Below are 19741 nucleotides of genomic sequence, written 5' to 3' on the forward strand. Positions count from 1 at the left end.
GACAATGACCGCGATATATTAAAAATATTTTGACATATGAATAGTCGCGTCATAGTCAACATATTTGATCGTTGTTAAAATCATATACAGAAGCATTACATGTTGACATTTTCACTTTTAACATTCTCTTAAGATACTTTCTATGTCTTTCAAGTTTATCTGCATAATTAAAACCCCATATCTCACATGAGTAACATAATTATGGATGCAACATAGGGATCAGGCAGATTTAGTCTAATATTAACAGGTATTTTCATGCCTGTAGCCAAAACTTTTGTGCATAAGGTAGAAATGCTTTTGAAATAATGCTGAAAATTAACGCTCTTCTTGCATTCATACAAATACCTAGCTGTTATATTCACCCACTTTATATATGACCATTTTGTGTCGATTCGCCGTAAAACCCAACTCACTCACTCACTCTTATCATCTTTCAGTGGCATATATTCATTCCATCATAACATTTGTGGAAATGAACATGTTGAAATTAATTTAACAATCTCTGCACGAGTACCTCTTCAATTCTAATTTCATTCAAAGAGTTAAATCAAACAATCAAAGTCCGGCTCAAGATATCACAAATAACTAAATTGTGAAATTTTGCATACTCAATATGAACAAAAAGTTGCATATAAGTATATGCATAAAAATTTGAAAACAAAATGTAACATTGTAAAAAAATTAACAATTATTACTATCAAACACTAACTTTATAGCAATTTAGACTATGACTGACCGGAATATTTTAGTGTAAGGCAGACTGATATTGTCTTTTATACTGGTAAAATTAAAACTATTCAGACTGAACCAAAAAGGTAAGCTCCACATTATCATGAAATAAGCTATCAAAAGTTTAGTCAAAGTCGCAAACATAAAAAAGACATATTGATCCAAACCAAGGCCAACATTCCAATACATTAACCAGTCGTTTCGGCAAATGTAGTTTTTCCCTTGAATATACACGCTCCGCCGACCCGATAACGTTTATCGATAACATTATAAACGTATTTTTATCGTTATTAAACGAATTTTATAATCTCGTGAAGTATTCTTCATTTTTTTGTCCTTTATTTCAATGTATTTTTACCGATGTTGTACAAAAACGTATTGCTTCCATTTTTGTTCAAAGGTGATGACTATCGTTTCTATGTATTCCTATGTAGAAATGTGGAAAAGATCGGTTTTGCAGGTTTTAAAAGGCTATAAAAATACTTTCTATCAAAATGACATTATTTTATAACCTCGTGCAGTATTCTAAATTGTCGGAACGTTGTCTGGGTATTTTTTTATTTTATTTTAAAAATGATTAATCATGACAAATTGCTTCCATTTAAATTTGAAAATGATGTAATCACAATCTTAAGTACGCTTTTCACATACATTTACTTGACGGTATACGACAAGGTGTATCACTGTGTTGCATCCGTTCAAGCGTTTTATTTATTTATTTATCCATCCGTCACTAGTTCCAATTATATATTCTGTTTGATATTATGAGTAAAGGTAAAGCTTTTTTGAATCGACAAACGTTTAAAAAAAGTCACATCTTTAATTGGATAAATGGTCTTAAAAGGTTCGCATAAAATTAAAGAGGCAATTAGAATTAATTCTATGTAACTGCTGTACATGACAGTGTATCAATGTTATCCAAACAGTTACATTCATGTTTCCGCTTGACCTCTAATAAGTCTTTATATCATTTTGCATTTTTATTTTACTGTTGTGTAATCTCGAGTACCAAAACTTCCTTGTTTAAAAAAATGTAATTTAAATTTCGATCGGCTGGTGATTTCGTGTCTCTAAGACCCAGATGCACGCTATTGTTAAACCACAATGTGTTCAATAAAGACTTTGGTATTTCATAGTGGGAAAATGGAAGAATACCGACCTAAGTATTCAGTTGACAAAAGAACTTCCACTAATAAAATATTCTGTACAATTCCAGCTGAGATATCTGAGAAAAAACTACCGATTGAATAGAATTATGAAGCAAGTTTTGAACAGTGTCGTACTGTTATACTGTCGGTTAGGGCGATACTTTTATAATAATAGAACTGAACTGATCACTCTTAAGCGTGATCATTTTGACGATGTGTACGTGAGGACCATTATACATGTATTTTACATTCTAACACGGTTCGGTTTGTTTGCTATAAGGTCGTGCTATGTATATTCAGCGATTAACAACGGTTGACGCGAGGACCGGTAAGAGAGCATTTTGATGTCATTTGTGAATTCAAATGGCCGCATGATGTCTGGTACATTGCTTCTTGGATAAATGAAGCCCAGCATATTTTTAAACAAATTATTTCGACGAGCATGTAACAACGAAACTAATCAAGGCTTGTGGTTTATCGTCTAAGTTACCACAATTCATCGTTCAGATTCTTAGAGATTTAACTGCTCGGGCGGATTAACGCCGTCGTTGTTCAATTCCTGCGCTTATGAATTCTGAACCGTGATTAATCAGGTGACATACCACTCGACGGCCATGATTATTTGATAAACAGAATGTCTATATATACGTGTATATATTTACATTCTATACTACGATAACACGATAAAGCAATTAATGTCATGTGGTCGAATCGTGTTATCGTGCTATCACGTCGTGTTATAGTAGTATAGACTGTAAATATAGACATTCTACTGTAGAATACATGTATAATGGTTCTAACGTATAGTGCATATTTTATGACCTGGCGAAGATATTTTTAGTACATACTTTACCATTAAAAACAATAGGTAACTTGGTGCATATCGGATTTATTCGTACGGAATGAAAACAAATCTAATGATGTAGCCGATAACCCTAAATTAAATGATAGAATGGCCCATTTATGACCTTTCTATAAATATCTCCGCCAGGTCAGAACATATGCACTATACACATCATCAAAATACTCACTGCCAGTTGTATTATTCTATACATTAATCATTCACAGTACGGGATATAAACACAAAGGACAAGAACTGGGCAATATCTATATATACATTTATTCCTATAAATACATATAAATAGAATGAATTATTTCATTTTCAGTTTGTAAACAAATTTAATGCAGAAATAAAGCTGAACTAAATTTACCTTCAATTTACAATATACATGTGTATAAATTCAAATTTTCAATGTACATTAATCTATGAAACAGAGCTCAAATTAATACTTTCTGTCGTAAATCATCTTTTCGTAAATATAAAACATTAAAAGCACATGATCATGTTCAAGTCATATACAAAATGCAAACGTAATGACGCGTATTAAAAGTAAATTCTAAATATCATTAATTACACATTTGAAATTCAAATGCTATTCTTTGATACCAGACGTGGATTTCCGGTGATTTCACCGGTGCTGGAAAACCAAATCTTATACCACGGAGTGTCAGATGACTCTCATGCTAAAATGACGTATAAAAATTTACTATGTATTAATTTTGATAATTTTGTGCAGTAGTTATTATTTTTTACATAAAACGTAGTTCCTCTTTCTTACTTATGATATTGTTATAAATTGACCCCCATCCCTACCCTAACCCCAACAAATACAACATAAAATTTCTCTAAAAATGATAAAACTTATACGTTGCTTTTATCTTGTAATGTCACGACGTATTTCCAGTTTACAGACGTAAAATTCCCCCGCATTGTTTAGATTCGCTACCGTAACAGAATGTGCTATTATAAGAAAGTCACTCATTTGATTATATTTTACTATTATTTGTCGAACATGGCATACAAGAATACAAGAAAAAGATTCTATCACTGGCTGTAGGTGAAGATCTGGCTCTCGGGTAACTGTTAACACGGTAACTCGACAGAGTCTCGTTAAAACATGTTAAAATTGTTTAAAATACATATATTGATATAATTTGTGTATATATTTTTTCACATTTGTAAAGCTATGCTTTTTGTTTTGGTTACATGTAACAAGTAGACCTTGAAAGTTGGTGGAGAAGCTTAACATAGATTCAATTCGGTAAGACCCAATGCAAAACTAAAAGAAAACAAAACTGTACATTATTATTATTATTGCACCACATGAAAAGAGCTTTACAGATTACATTCAAGAAGTAAAACCGATATCAAATAACAAAAAACAACAACAACAACAACAAAAACAAAAACAAAAACAAAAAATGCCTTTTCAAATTAACAAGCTACGGATATAGACGATAGATACCCAACCAAACAAGACAAAGATATACAAATATACATAACTATTAAAAATGAAATGGCTGTCAGATTTAAATACTGTTTTACAATTCCGTAAGAGACGTATCAATGTTGTACAAAGAAATGGGTTTTGGCAGGCTTTTAAAAAGCAGGCAGCGTAACTTGACGGAGAGAGTTCCAAAGTTTGAAGGCAGAGAACTAAAAGCTCGAATTACAGTACATCAAGGTTTTATAAGGTTTAAAATCGCAGGTAAGTACTTTATATTTAAATTACGAATGAAAAACACTTTAAACACGACAAAACATCTACATTGTAAAACCCAAACGGGATAGATTTATATCTATTTCTATTGTGGATGCTTAAGCGTCCGTGTTATTTATAAATCATCTTACAATTGGAAGATTTCTTTCTAAAGTTTTCCTTTAATATCTTTTTATTAAAAAACATTTAAAAGCTATGAAATTCGATCTCATAGTTGAAGATGTAAAAATGATTAATTATTATATAGTAAGTTATTGTGTCAACACTTGCATACAAACCAGCAAATCTTTATATTATTAACAAATGACATGTTCAAAGTAAAAATAAAAAAGTGATTTTTATTAATCAAAACGCACGGAAATTATAATATCTTTTTCAGTGAAAGTTATTTGTCCAACCGGTAGTAAAATATTTGGCATAAGCCAATAAAATATGCCAAAGTGGCCGAAAGTAAAGGGCGGACTAGGAGGGATCGGACCCAACTTTTCCCTTACCCCAACCCATACCCCACTCCCCCACCACAAAAAAACCTGCGAGCATACAATCTGATAACCTAATCTGATATTCCGCCAGAAATTGGAAGATACTAACCACAATCAAATGTAGCCTACATTTTATAACCATGTACCTGTCTACTATAAATGAATTCAGTTCGTCAAAGTTTTCAAAAGTTATTGAAAGGATATCAACATATTGCTGAAATTTAATTGGGAAAGGGTCACACCTCCGTGATAAAATTGTTACTATAATCGAACTTAGCCTTCATTTTATAATCATGCCCTTGTTCACTAAAACTAAGATTCAATCAATTCATCATTTCAAGTTATCGAACGAACATCGACACTAATCCGAAAAGGGGCCAGAGGATGGACGGACGCACCGAATGGTGTTCATATATACCCCCTCTAAAACATTGTTTACAGGTGTATTATTATCAAATTATTCTAAATTGCATGACACATATATTTAATCTTTTACAAAATATGTATGACTGTATTTCAATAACAAAACAATGTAATTTTCCTCAAGAACAGATATTTTATCTGAATCTTTTACTGAAGGATTTGGTCCGGGAGTTACAATTATATTTCTTATCTTAGTAAGGTTCTATTTTAGCTTTACGACAGCTATTGAGTCTTCGAAACCTGCTACTAATAGAGTAGCATTACGTCTGTCAAAGCAAAGAGTTCTAACGTGTAATGCATTATCGAATTTGTTTGCTACAATTCCAAGTTTTTGTTTGCCATCAGAACTTATCTGCAGCACGTTTTCTGACAAAGCGCCAGACACCAAGACATGACCTTCACCATCTATACACACACCTGTGGCTCCACGGAGTTCTTGATCAGTGAATGTATACAGGTGATTCCCTGAACTATCAATTGTGTGAAGCCCTGTATGGTAGTCCGTTATGTAAATGCGACTGCCATCATCACTAACTGCAATATGCCAGAATTCTTGATTACCAGAGCGGTGAGTGTAGAGAACACGCTGTTTTATACCATCAATACTGTATAGAAAGACAAATGCTACATCTATTACATACAACTGGTTACCAAAGCAGGCAAGTCCTCTGCAACAATGATCTGTTTTAACTGCCCTGGACAGTGACATACTTCCTCTAACATCTACAAACTGCAGATTCATATCGTCCATAGCTACCACAGCTTCGTTGTTACCACAATAACAAACATCCCGGTGACGATTAGGAAGGTCACATACACTGATCGTCTCATAAAAATCATTAAGTTTCTTCAGTCGCCTGTTTCTCCAGTCTGCTAGCAGAATCTCTCCTGTTGGTAAATAGCAACAACCTAAGATTATACAGTGCAATTTTTCTTCCTCTCCTCGAATTGTATTGAATATCTGCAAAGAATCCACAGACCATACTTGCGGATTGTTTAAGCTTGTTTTTGGACCGGCTACATCGGAATCCGATCCCAACGTCTTGAAACTGAAAGCAAATAAGATATATATAAAGCTCGTTTAGGAAATATTATCTTAGCATTAAGAAAATGAATGGAGCATATTTAGGAAAGAATCTTTCTACCATAAAATACACTTACATTGTTTATCTATTGTTTTGCTGTTGGAAAGGATATACTGCTACCCTTTACAGAGACAATTAACTTTTTCAATGAATCATATTGATTGAGTCAGTCAGGAATGTATTACAGATATTGAAATAGTAAGGAAAATGTTATATCGATAATTACTGGTTTTTGCTCTAAACATGCCTCCAATTACAGTTCATAATTATGAAGAATTTCAAGATTTCATCGATGTCTTACAATGCTTTTTGTTGTTGTTACAAAACAAGGATAAATATCTAACAGGAAATGCCAAGTTCCATAAACGCAGCCTCTCTAAAAGGAAACTCGCAGCACGCAGATGTGAACACTATCAACACACACATACACACTCACAGCAAACCCACTAGAACAAAACGAACAATTAAAGGAACACAGTAGGGCAGCGCCTTGAAACGGTCACTGGCAAAACCACTGGGAAGCATAAACGGGTTTATGGTGCGCACCCAAGTTCAATCTCTCAACCATGTTCAAAAGTCACAAACCTCTAACACAGGCAATGGAAACAAAAGTCATGGCGTGTAAAACACAAAAATGCTCCTGTATAATTATAGAAAAAGCAAACGGTAAGAAATAGAATCTTGTGTATTCGATTCCTTTGCATAAGACAGAGCATCAAAAGAAACATCCTGAACAAATACTTGTATTCCTGTGATTTAAGACCGCCAGTTATTTGATGTCCATGCATGCATGATGCCATCAAATTTTAGTGATTTCGGCCGTTAAAGGCAGCACTTCACACGTTTCCATTTCCTTGTTCATTTGACTTATCTGGTTTCAGATTAATGTTGAAACCGCCCGACAGAACAACTGTATCTGCCATTTTTGGTTTTAAATTTCTGTAGTAATTTAAAAGCACTTCTGCGAGAAGGTATTTCAAAACCGGATTGTTATGGAGATGTGGTTTACAAACTTCGTTAGATTTTTGGTCATGGTAATTTTCAAACTGTCTTCATTTTGGGAAAATTATAAAACGTTTTAGCATAAGAGGTTGCGACCCAACTGTTTAAGATATACCACATGTTTAGTGTTCAACCCGTTTACAGTTGGACGCCATGCTTTTCTCTTTTAATTGTATCTGACGGAAGAAGGAGAGGACTGTGATAAGAAGTTTTTAAATTACACCAGGACTGAACTGTTTTGATGTCTATTTTCTTGTATGATTCGTCGGGCCCTGGTGTTCAATAAATTCAATACCCAAATAATCATAAATTCCGGGTTCATGTCAATTATGTATAATTTTCCCGTTTTTAACAAAATGGTAAGTAAAAGACGGAACAAGTAATTAGCGTCTCATTACCCTGTGGCAGATATTTGCAATCCTTTTTGGAAGAATTGGGGGGAGGGGATGGGGAGGGGGAGGGGGTGTTAAAACTTGGGTTTAATGCAATGACAAACAGTTTCCAAATTTAAAGAATAAAAATGTGTACAAGAAACACCTTAATCCGAGAATTTTTTTCATCTCCATTAGACCATAGCACGTAGAACACTTAAACACGGTGTTCGTCCTGTTCCTTGTTGCGAGCACCGCCTTTGATGTAGTATGGCATGATGATCTATTAGCTGTTAGACTTTAGAGTGAAAAAAAAACAACAGTTTGTAAGACAGTGTATTCGAGATTTTCAAACAAGCAACTGTATGTTTGTTAACGTGTAATATCCAAAACTTTCCTGTCAATCATTGCTTAACAAGCTGCAACGAAATAGTAACGGTTACATTGTTACATGATAGTGCATCTGACATCTGTGTCGTGCTGGTGACGAGACTATAGTGTGTCCTAACATGATACCACTAATGCTAAACATCTCAATAGCAACCTTCTCAATACTCTTTCAGCTGTTGTTCTAGTGCTCACAATGCTCAATCACCTGTCTATCGTATATGTCCATGTTTAAGAGTTATACCAGTGCATCATTTAGTTTAGAAACTAAGTAAACGCAACAAATTACAGATTGTATGTTATCATTGTGTGTTCTAATTAGTTTGTTTTAAATGTCAGTATATGGGAAATCAAGAGTATATACACACACATACATACATATTCAGTGTATATTCGAGATCCAATCACTGCAGTATATCCCTTATTCTCTATATTTTCAGTTTACTCTAGAGATCCAGTTAACTTTAAGAGAGAGAAAATTTAGCTTCTCTGGTCCTAATCAGTTAAAAAGACTAAAATGGCACTGCTGATTTGTGAGACATGAAAACAGAGACTTGAGTAATAATGCAAATGTTGAACCAGTACGAATGTGTAGTACAATTCGGGTGTATATATAAAGCAGCTTCGAAACTAATATTAGTGGGTTTGCGCTTTGCCGTAATTGGTCTGGTATATTCTGTTCGTATAAATCCTCTCTATCATTCATATACAAATACAGTAATATCATTTAATTTCGTGGTCATGATATTTCGTGATTTTCAATTTTGAACAAAAAAGGAATGGGAATTTTACTTGTACGTTGGGATTAAATTTCGTGGATTGACTTAACAGCTCATATATATATACGCGGGTATGTGCGTGTGTGTATTCAAGCTTTTTTGATAGGCAGAAGACCGTTAGTTTAAGTTGGAAGTTGTTAAAGGATAGTGATGATTAAAGAAGCTACCCTAGTTCATTGGCCTGTCAGGTATAAAAGCTACTAGAGCATGCATCCAATGTAAGTATTAAGTTGGAGAAGAGTAGGATCAAAGACATAAACCAAGGCTACTGTCAGAGGGTGTTACCATTTGTTCACTGAGCTTTATTGTTGCATTAAGACTGTAGTTTCTAGAAATTGCCTCCTGATTAAGGACAGATAAATCTTACCTTTTTAAATCTTTGGAGCCGTCATGAGCTGAAATTGAAATCAACATTATAAATTTGTAACTTATAAAGACCGATGGGCATGCTTTTAAAATATATGTACATGATTGCTGCATCAATTTATTAATTCCTCAGGAAATCGACCGACTCTCGTTTCTGTGACTGTTTTTTGTATTAAGAGTGACAATTTTTTTCACTTTTCAGAAGTTCTGTTAAGGATTTAAGTTAAGTTGGGATGTTAAGAACCATATACCCATTCCATAGTGTTAGATCTCTATAACAAATGTATTTTATTGATTTAAACCACCTGCAATATGAAAAATTATTTAAAAAATTGATAACTTTTTATTGCTAGTTTACACTTGATACGTATTGGAATATCTCAACAATTCGAACCAAAAGGCAAGTTCTAAAACCGTTTCTAGTTTCTGCTTAGTTTATTTGCATTTGATCATGGTTGTGAAACCAATATCAAAAAGGGGACGTAATTTGTACTTTTCATACTTGCATTTGTAAAAATTTAAAATAGATAGGCATTTATCATAAAATTTTAACATGAAATAATTCTATTAACATCTGTTGCGATATAATTATGTGTACAACTGACATCTTAACTTTAACATCAATTTGTAGAGATGGTTTTCAATTTACGTTTACATCTTAATTATTTTTGGCGATGTATGACCTTTTTCGCAGTAAAATTCAGCTGACTCACTTTACGTACTGACCTAAAAACAATAAAGGTCATCTTTTGACCACTGAAAATCGTCCAATCAAGTTTTATGTTTGTATGTGAAGTATCTCTTTAGTTATTAAGTGGAAAGCATTTTCAGTATCAATGCCGTTGTGATCTTGACCTTTGATCTACATACCAAAAATGCCAGGGGTTTTCATCCAAACCACTGACCTGCCAACCGTAAGGTCAGCATGGACCATTCGCTGGTTTCAGTCTACCTGACTTCCAAGGTCAGATTTCTGCACTACAGCGTTATTCAGTTATCCATTGAAAACTAAATCCATCTTAGTTCCGGGATGTGTGTCAGGGGTGGAAGTTTATAAAACTGTAAAAAACACCATTGTAAGTAAATATTACCATCGAAGTTTCGTGAAAACATCTCGCGACACTTGAAATATTTCTTTATTACCGACTTGGAGACTAGCGTAAGGGTTATTATGTGCCGAATGCATGTTATAGTGTAAGTTGTATGGTATCGACTCGAAGGTCCGTGAGGTAATTTCTCGAAGCAACACAAAGATATTTAGCTAAAGTGATAGCACTCGGAGTCAGAATATTGTGGTATCCGGAGGGCTTCCTCGTTCTGTAATATTTTCCTTAGTTGAGAACGGAAAAAGGGTTTCCACGTGAGCGTCTTTACATTAAACACGGAACAAGTACTAAGAACCATAGTTCTTTTGTTACTCAATCAATCTCATAGACACTTGCGATGCTGTATTTTCGTTTAGAACTGAATAATTTTACAATGTTGTATTGAAATATTACTAACCATGTATTTGATACGACTTCAAGCGGACTGAAAGTCAGAATACCACAATATATACTTCTTGTATGAACTAATATATATAACCACAAAGGACCATAACTGTTGCTGTCATCAGAAAATATAAGTGAAATTTGCAAAGCCGTATTGCCTTGAACAAAGTTGAAGCAGTGAACATTTCTACCGTGTTTTGATTGTTGAAATAATATTATTATAACCATAGCTAAGGAATGTTTCTAAGGAATATGGAATGAAAATAATACATATAAATACAAGTTGAAATATCTCTTCTGTTCCTAAGGCAATCAGAATGAAATTTGCATGGCCAAAAGTCGGGAAAAAACGGAATACAGAAACTTTGTTATGTGTATATCTATACATGTAGTGCAAGTCACATCGCTACAGGACATCTTTTTTTTCTTGCAATCATTTAAAACTGATATAAGATACGTCTCCGGACAGACACTGGAGTAAAAACACTAAATTTGTACTGCATATCATGGGATTAATGCCAAAAGGTACCATGTTGTGATAATTAAAGAAGGTTAGGGTACCTAACACGTAGAGTTTGGCTTCAGATCGTAATCCCTTTGCTATCACTGAGTATTTGCCTTCATCGTTTTCCGAAACATCGCTGATCCTTAACATATGAATGAAACCATCATCTATAATTGCATACTTGTTTGACGGATATATACGTTGACTGCAATAGTACCATTCCACCTCGATTTGGCTCATGTTGAGTTTGCACAAAAAAGTGGCCGTGCTGGTTTTGCTTCCTACCTCTATATCTGAAAGATCAGTTTTGAACTTCAAAGGCTCACTTGAGTCTGGAAAATAAGATGACATCAAAATTGAAATAAAATTTATTTTTAATTTACAAATTCATTAAACCATCGTACATGTTCGTTTTTTTCCTTGCTAAAATTTAGTTTATCAACTTAGGTGTGCTTTGATATTTACATGTATATTGATGCTGACACATATACGTACGTTAGCACAATTTCTCGGTGCATATATGACACTAAAGTGACGTCATCAATATTGCCGTTTGTTTTTTTTTTATTGAAATAAACATATTGTTTTCATATTAGAATATTATACATATTATGTTATGTTGTTCAACTGATATTACGAGATGCAAGACCAAGTTTATATCATTTTAAAAATAAAAATAAAAAGTGATGGGTTTGATTTGGTAAACTGACATTGAATATTAATTATAATAAAAAAGAAACATTATTAACGACAAATGGCAAAGGAATATTTTAATATCGAATGTGTCACAGTGACTTCACCGTAAAACATCCTCACACCAACGCTACCTTTTACTTCCTCCGCTATTTTGATGGAACTTTTTTTGTTTCCCATTTTAGTTCTTCTACAGAGCCAGTTTCAACTGCAGTACCTATTACAAAAATAAATAATTTATAACTGTTATTGAAACACATTAATTTATGACACATTTAGTGATAGCGCGATTATGTACGGATGAAGCATGTTTTTTCTTGTTATAACATCAGCAGAATGGTTTATATATTGATGCTTGATTATGCATATGTTTTAACAGGAAACAAATATGTGTTTTCTCATGGCTCAGGTATATATTAAAAGGTGTGTCTACAACACGTTAATGTCGTTGTAACTAAGTTTTACTATATTTTACCCATAACGCTTGAAATGACAATAAAATCTGTTTTAAGTTTATTTGTGTATAGAAACATATACATTTTACGACGTTGTACAATTCTTTCTTCATACTAAATGTGATTCTACGATATATCATCGAAAGATATTAACTTACAGTATTCCATACGAAGTTTCGCTTGAAGCGTAGCACACAATCAAGTTAAATAATAACGTACTCGGTGCACATAAGGTGAAAAAATGTGCACCTCTCGCGACCCGAGGCCCAGCTAAAACTGAAATTGGTCATGTAATGTGGAGGTGTGCATCGTTATACTGACCTGAGCACATTCGTGGCTTGGTATTTACGCTTTGACCGGGCTCAGGCATGCGAATTGGTATATGATTTACCGCAAGATCGAATACAGTGCACCTGTAAAATACAGACACTGTATTGTAAAATGCAGACATCGATACAAAAAGTAATTAAAACTATATGAAGGCAAATCAACCTTAATCGCCCAGACAGCCAATCCACCCAGTTACTCATTGAGTTTACCTACATGTTTTGCTGCGATGCCATATGGTAACAGTACGATACGGTACCCTGATTCCATTCCGTACAACAAGCTTTTTCAAAGCTGTTTGTTATATCCAATTCGGGCTTGCAAACTCCAGATATGCCCGACATGGTATTTCATTGTGTTTTTACATGATCGTTTAAAATTCATAAGAATTTATTTGTATATGCCAGTAAATCTTTTGTCTCCAAAGAAACATTTTTTTTTCAAATCGATAAAATCATTTAATTTCGTGGGCATGAAATTTCGTGGTTTTGGCCAAAACGGCAATAAGAATTCGTGGATTCCAACTTTTGAACAAAACATGAATGGGAATTTTACTTGTTCGTTGGGATGAAATTTTTGGGGCTCTTTATGCGTGAACTGACGCTCATCGGTTCAATGTCACATTTCAAAAGGCTTAACATTTTTGCAAGGTGCACATGCCAAGCTGCTATACGATACCTTCTTTTTATATCTCTACCAATTAAAGGCCCAGGGGAGGCGGTGCGTGCGTGTATAAAAATTATAAGCACATATGAAATTCAACAGACGAAAATGGACAAGTGAAAAAGGAAAAGCCCCGGGATATGGTTTAATGACATCTGAAAGAGGAAAGAGCCTAGGATGGGACTTAAGTTGGGAAATCGAAAAGCACTGGTTCATTTAGGTCCATCCTTCCGTTGACTGCAAGCAAAGTTTGAGGGTTCCGAAACCGTGTTGAAAACCACTGCGTTCTACTTTCATATGTTTATACATTTGTATGTGCAAAGCTCATTTTTTGGCAATTTATTCAGTGCAATGCTGCTCATCGGTTCAATGTCACATTTCAAAGAATGACAACTGAAAGAAGAAAGACCCCGGGATAGCGTTTAATTTGTAAAATATATAAGTACTGGGTCACCCAAGTCCATCCTTCATCTAAATGAAAGCAAAAACGAGGGTTTCGAAATCGTGTCGAACACCGCTACTTTGTATGTTCATATATATATAAGTTGGTATGTGCAATGTCACATTTCGAAAAGCTTAGTGTTGTTGCAAAATGCAAGTGCCAATCTTCTATATGGCCTATAAAACAGGAAAAGACTTGCTTTAAGGTATTAGGCCCATAACAGTAATGTTTAAAAAAAATGGCATTTGCTGGGTATATTCTTACAGTTGACCGTGCTTCGCACTTAGTTGCAAATGTTTAAAAACTTTTACCGTGCCGTTTTTTTTATAGATTTTGTGTAATTTATGGTATTTCCTCAAGCTCAAGTAGAGACAAATTTCAAAATGGTGGCCTTTATCCAAAACGCTTGCAGAGAATTCATTATACTATTATTTTTTATGAAAGAAACATCAAACTATTGGTAACCAATTATAGAACTTAAAATAAAACTGTCAATATCATTTTTGCTAGGGTGCCTCGAGTAAACGGATTTAAGGAGACAAAATTCTAACTCCAACATTGAAAACTTAAGGTTGAATCCTGCGGGTCTATTTTGAATTTTGCTCACTTCATTCCAAAATAATCTTGGGGCAGAAGTAAAACCTACCTAAATTTCTTCCACAATATGTAATCTAAGGAATGAAGGCAAAATTGAGAACATTTACCATATGTAACTCAGTATTTTTAAAGATGTCTAACTCTAACCCTTCTGTTTCAGAGGTAAAATCATTTTGAACAGCAAGAAATGGCTTATCAAATCAGTTTTTTTCCCCATTTTTGTACAATAAATCAGTAACAAATATTGACAGAAGTAAAATCTTTACTAGAAAAAAAGGAAAATAAGGGGAAACAAATTTGGTCCCAGTGGGGTTTGAACCTACGCACCACCCCCCCCCCCCCCCCCCCCCCCCCCCCCCCCCCGAAAATTGCAGTAAAAGTAGGTTTATGGTAGGAATTGAATACTCTTCAAAAAGGAGGTACTCTATTATGGGCCTAATAACCTTAATTTGTTGGTACATAACTTTAAACTAGCATTGGCGTTCATAATAACAGACCTGCATATTTAACTGTATTTTTGTTTGAATATTGGTCTCTTTGCATGTGATATTTATCAGATTTAGAACCAAAAGTAATTGAAGCAGTGAAAGCTCCACCAGCCATTAATTTACATGTTCACGTTCCTTAGATAAAATCATTTCAAACAGCATGTAAACGATGTGTGTTTATACAACAGCAAACATAGACAAAAAGGAGGGAACCTACAATAAGTAGTATAGTTCCCGAAAGGGGCCCAACATAAAATAATAGACTGTGTAAAATGAATACCCGAAAAAGCAACTAATTAATGTCTGCCAAACATTTATGATCTAAATCAATGGAGAGAATGTGAGCTGATACCAATAACGTCATGATTCATCAGGAAAATGCTGTGGCCGACTGTGTCAATAGCCTATTGCAGATCATGTAATTACATTGCCGCGCTGTTACCTTGAGTAGAACGATGTCTTCCAAAACAGTTGATCTATTAGCCCCGAAATTATTCAAGTATATAAGAGCTTTGCACTCTGGCACTATCAAGAATCTTTTAAGAATAAGACAACTCCTGCCATATTTGTTAAAACTATCTTGCAGTCTTTCCCTAAGTAATGTGTTGTTTAAAAATAACCAAATTTCTCTGCAACATTGATCTTATAAAAACAAATACCTACATTTACTTTTAAATTAAGACCAATACTATTTATCTATTTTTACAGGGAAAACCTCAACCCCCTTTACAGAAGGGAAACAATCTGTTTATAGTGAAAATAATGAAGAAACACCGTTTGTGAAACCTAATCGTGCCCAAGTTATATCAATGTAATGGAAAAGTAATCTATACTACCTGCTATACAAGATAACAAGGTCGGACCTGTAACAGTCTTACAGTCATGAAATAGTGTGTTTTCTTTTTTTAAAATTTTATATTCCCATATTTCTAGATATTTTTCAAATACTTTGACGCATTTCAATACGTAGCAGAGATTGTATCTTTCTCAACATATGTTGCCTCGTGAAATTCTAAGGGTTTTAACTTTTAAAAAACGCCTGTTTCCTGACATATTTGACTTTCCCCAAGACATTTCTTGATTTCGTCTTTACACACTTTCCTATTTCAACTACTATTGTAATTATATAATTATATTCATGCTTCGAGATAAAGTGTGCACAGTTTTCAGGAGATAATATGTAGCTAGTCAACTAAGCCTAAATAAAGATTAAGCAGAGTTGTCGCCCATTTTAATAAAATATTTAACCAGGTTCTATCTTTTTCGGCTCAAACAATTTTTTTTTCAGGAAATGATAATTTAATTATTGTTTCAGACCGTGCACTTTCATGCAGTTGACTCTTTTACAGGTGAAATATTATCTGAAATTGACCTTACTTTTACGTTATGCCAACTTCATATACATTATCCCAAATAATCAACGAAATCCTGTCATGAACCGAATCTTATGCTTACAGAAAATTACGGAACGATCACTGACGGAAAGCCCAGAACACCATTGCGCGAAATTTTCCCACCGTCTGCGTTCTGCGTACGGACACAAGTTGTTGATAGAGTACTTGAATTGTATAAATTGGGACCATTTATACACCAAGAGAAACTAAATAACCCACTAAATGATTCTTACATTCGTAATAAACCTTTACCGTTTGGCGGTCTATATACCACATCAAAAAGAAAAGATCTACAGTAACAGTGGACTCTTCCGTAGCAAAATGCATGCAATATTTGCTATCAAATGACTAATTCCCAAACACGGTCTTTATATTAATGTTTTGCTGAAGGTATAATATACAGATAAAGCGTTTGTTTCTTAGTTACAGGTATCAAGCCTATCCAATTTCAAGAATTTGGTGATAAATGGATAGATTATGACAATGATTTTTAACTCAGGTTATCAGTAACATACTAGACTGAAGCTTTGTTTACCTATAAATTATTGTTGTTATATATGTCAACAATTAACATATTTCGATGAAACTTGTACAAAGTATCAAATTATCGTTTGTTTTGAATAACATGCAAATCAGGAGGTAAATGTAAAATACAAAGTCACAAAATGGGTGAATCCTGGTGCATTTTCCTATGTAGTACGTCGTGCTATCTGCAGGATTAAACCATTTTGCGACAAACCCTACACTAGTTACGAGACAGAACATTCTAATTCGGACCGCGGGTAATCATATTTGCATCGAGAAATAAGCACGATCGAGTTCTGCAGAGGAGCTATTGAACGACTTAAGTGGCGCTTTGAACAATTGCATATTTCTCGATGCAAAGAAATTTAATTTGCACTATGCATGTTAACATTTAATTACATTACGCTCGTTTGGCTTAGTAAATTGTTTTGGGTTTCATTTGTAACCTTACCTCATCAACTTCTACATGCGCCTGTCACAGGGTGAGAAAAATGTGCAGCCAGACCGGGACTCGAACCCGGGGCCTCGGAATACCGTTCCGATGCTCTACCGACTGAGCTACCCGGCCGCCTACACACTTTCTCCCCGTTTTAATATTCAAGTTCTACACCGTGACACGCCTTAAACCGCAACCGAAAGTTTCTTTCTTTAGTGTGTTTAGTAATGTTTAAAGTTCCTGATACACAACGTATGTAATATGGCTACATTTCAAACTTTTCATCTTAGAAGAAGACTTCAGACTCCCCTGTAGGCATCGGCTGGTACCAAGGTAAAAACATCGACCTTCCATAAGCCAGCTGAATCTCTTCCTGACATGTAGAATTTTACAACCTAATAGAGGTTTTAAATTCTCAACATTTCGAAGCAGCGACATTAGTCATTCGCACGAAACAAAAAGCATTTATTACACTGTTAGGTTAAGAACAGAAAATTTCACGATTACCTTTAGATTTTATTTTGACACTTTTGCAGTATATTAAATCCGAATGATACAGATCAAGTTGTAAGCATTCCATTTAACTTCCGCTGTTAAGTATTTTATAAGTTAAGTAATGCGCATATAAGTTCGTCAAAATAAGGAAGTAATGTCCATTGACAGGTAGAGTTACATAAACACATTTTATTTAAAGTCGGTTAAACATAAATTATAGACATTTGCAACTTACATTAAAGAGCTATTGACAAACATGATTATGTACCTAAATTGAGAAACTAAAATGAGAAGTAGTCGTACAGTCCTAATATCGCCCCAATTCTTTCTTCTTCATATTATATAATTTTCTTACCTTGTTCATAACCAAACGCTCGTTATTGCGAAATTATAATAAATTTATACATTCTTGTCTATTTTAAAGCAAGTAAATACACTCAAAAAAAAAAATAATAAATAAATAAAAACACCTCATCTATACAATAACAATGCAGTGATTTCATTCTTTCAACTTGTAAGCGTAAGCGACGGTTTTGATATTCACTTCTTATTACGATATGTACTACGGTACTTGGTTTCTTTGATAATACTTGAAGCGTGACCGTTGTTCCATGTGCACGTGGAGCTCGTGAATACAAAATTCATAGCGCGCATCTGAAAATATTTAATGGTATTACACGTTACATTTGGTTACAACTTCACGAGCAGCCGTTTCAGCTCATCTTTTCGAAGAATAGGTAGTAAGAGCTATTGCACCCATCTATTTGTCGGCGTCGGTGTCCGTGTCGGCGTCCCGACTTGGTTAAGGTTTTGTACGTGTAATGGATTAAAGCTTTACACACTTTATACACTGTGATGAACAACTGACTTGCATAGCACAGGTTCCATAAATCTACATTGCTTTTTTTACATAATCATGCACCTTTATCGACTTTGCAATTTCATGAAAGTTTGTGTATGTAAACTGGTACCTCTATACTACCTAGTGGGAATGGGTTGAAACTAGTTCAATAACTCTGTTCTGCACAGATACACAATTATGGCATTTTGGCTTTATATTCATTCAGTTAATAAGGTAATTAAAGTGACAAGGCCGTTGAATAATCGAAATTTGCTGTCCCCAGACATCTCTTTTTTCAATTAGATTAACGCCTTTTTATCTAAATCGTTATCGTATTTTTATTCTTGCATCGTTGCGTGGCATAAAAGGTTGTGTTTTACAAATTTTGCGCGGCGCATCGGTTATGCTCACTTCCCCATCACTTTTCTGTGCACACAAGCCTATTGTGCGAGGGTACGGATGTCATATTTTATCTTTCTGGTTGAAGAACTCTGAAAATGTTCTTGTTTAGGTAATATCTTGAAATTAAGATTATGGATTGATGTTTTGAATGACTAATGACAAAGCTTTATATGTGATTTTGTACAAATGAAATGTTGTGCTGCAAAATGAATAACTGTTTCACTGCTATACTCAGTGGCTTACTTATGCGTACCCAGCATAGCATACTTTTACATCATATTTGGCAACTTACGTAACCCTGGTGACAGTGTCTGGATAGAATCTTTAGATATTATTACAACAATATTAAAACTAGAGCTGTCACACGAGTGACAAATTATACTTCACAATACTGCCTCCAAATATGACCTTGACATCCTTACCTTTAGGTCGAACTTGACCCGTATTGTATGATGTTACACTTGTGTACCAAAAATTATGATCCTAGGCCCACGCCTTCTCAAGTGATTATCCGGAAACCGTTTAACTGTTCTGGGTCATTGTGACCTACTGATCACTGGTAGAACAGAAGACGTGGAAATACATCGTATACAACATTTTTTTTTCAAAGCATGAACCATTTATTATAAAAAATAAAATTCTGGTCTACTTAGCT

The 19741-nt window shown here is 34.3% G+C and overlaps 1 protein-coding gene across 2 annotated transcripts; it reads right to left on the reverse strand.

Moving 5' to 3' along the window:
• Nucleotides 1-2981: 2981 nt before the first annotated feature.
• LOC123538583 (uncharacterized) lies at nucleotides 2982-17986 on the reverse strand. Of its 2 annotated transcripts, none has more exons than XM_053529917.1 (6): nucleotides 17856-17986; nucleotides 12798-12889; nucleotides 12156-12238; nucleotides 11385-11621; nucleotides 9335-9362; nucleotides 2982-6392 (listed from the first exon to the last, which is right to left on the reverse strand). In XM_053529917.1, exons 3-6 carry the CDS (start codon nucleotides 12199-12201, stop codon nucleotides 5546-5548), a joined length of 1158 nt encoding a protein of 385 aa, XP_053385892.1. In that variant the 5' UTR covers nucleotides 12202-12238; nucleotides 12798-12889; nucleotides 17856-17986; the 3' UTR covers nucleotides 2982-5545. The 2 variants fall into 2 exon arrangements, with proteins under 2 accessions (XP_053385892.1, XP_053385891.1); XM_053529916.1 differs by having other exon boundaries at nucleotides 11385-11660.
• Between the last annotated feature and the right edge of the window lie 1755 nt (nucleotides 17987-19741).

This window comes from Mercenaria mercenaria, chromosome 18, assembly GCF_021730395.1.
Source record: "Mercenaria mercenaria strain notata chromosome 18, MADL_Memer_1, whole genome shotgun sequence".
NCBI lineage: Eukaryota > Metazoa > Mollusca > Bivalvia > Venerida > Veneridae > Mercenaria > Mercenaria mercenaria.

Coding starts and splice junctions, on each gene's coding strand:
- LOC123538583 (XM_053529916.1), bottom strand. CDS start 12,201: ATGGGAAACAAAAAAAGTTCCATCAAAATAGCGGAGGAAGTAAAAG. Junction 11,661..12,155: donor AATAGCGGAGGAAGTAAAAG/GTAGCGTTGGTG, acceptor CTTATTTTCCAG/ACTCAAGTGAGCCTTTGAAG. Junction 6,393..9,334: donor GGCTCCAAAGATTTAAAAAG/GTAAGATTTATC, acceptor ATTTGCTTTCAG/TTTCAAGACGTTGGGATCGG.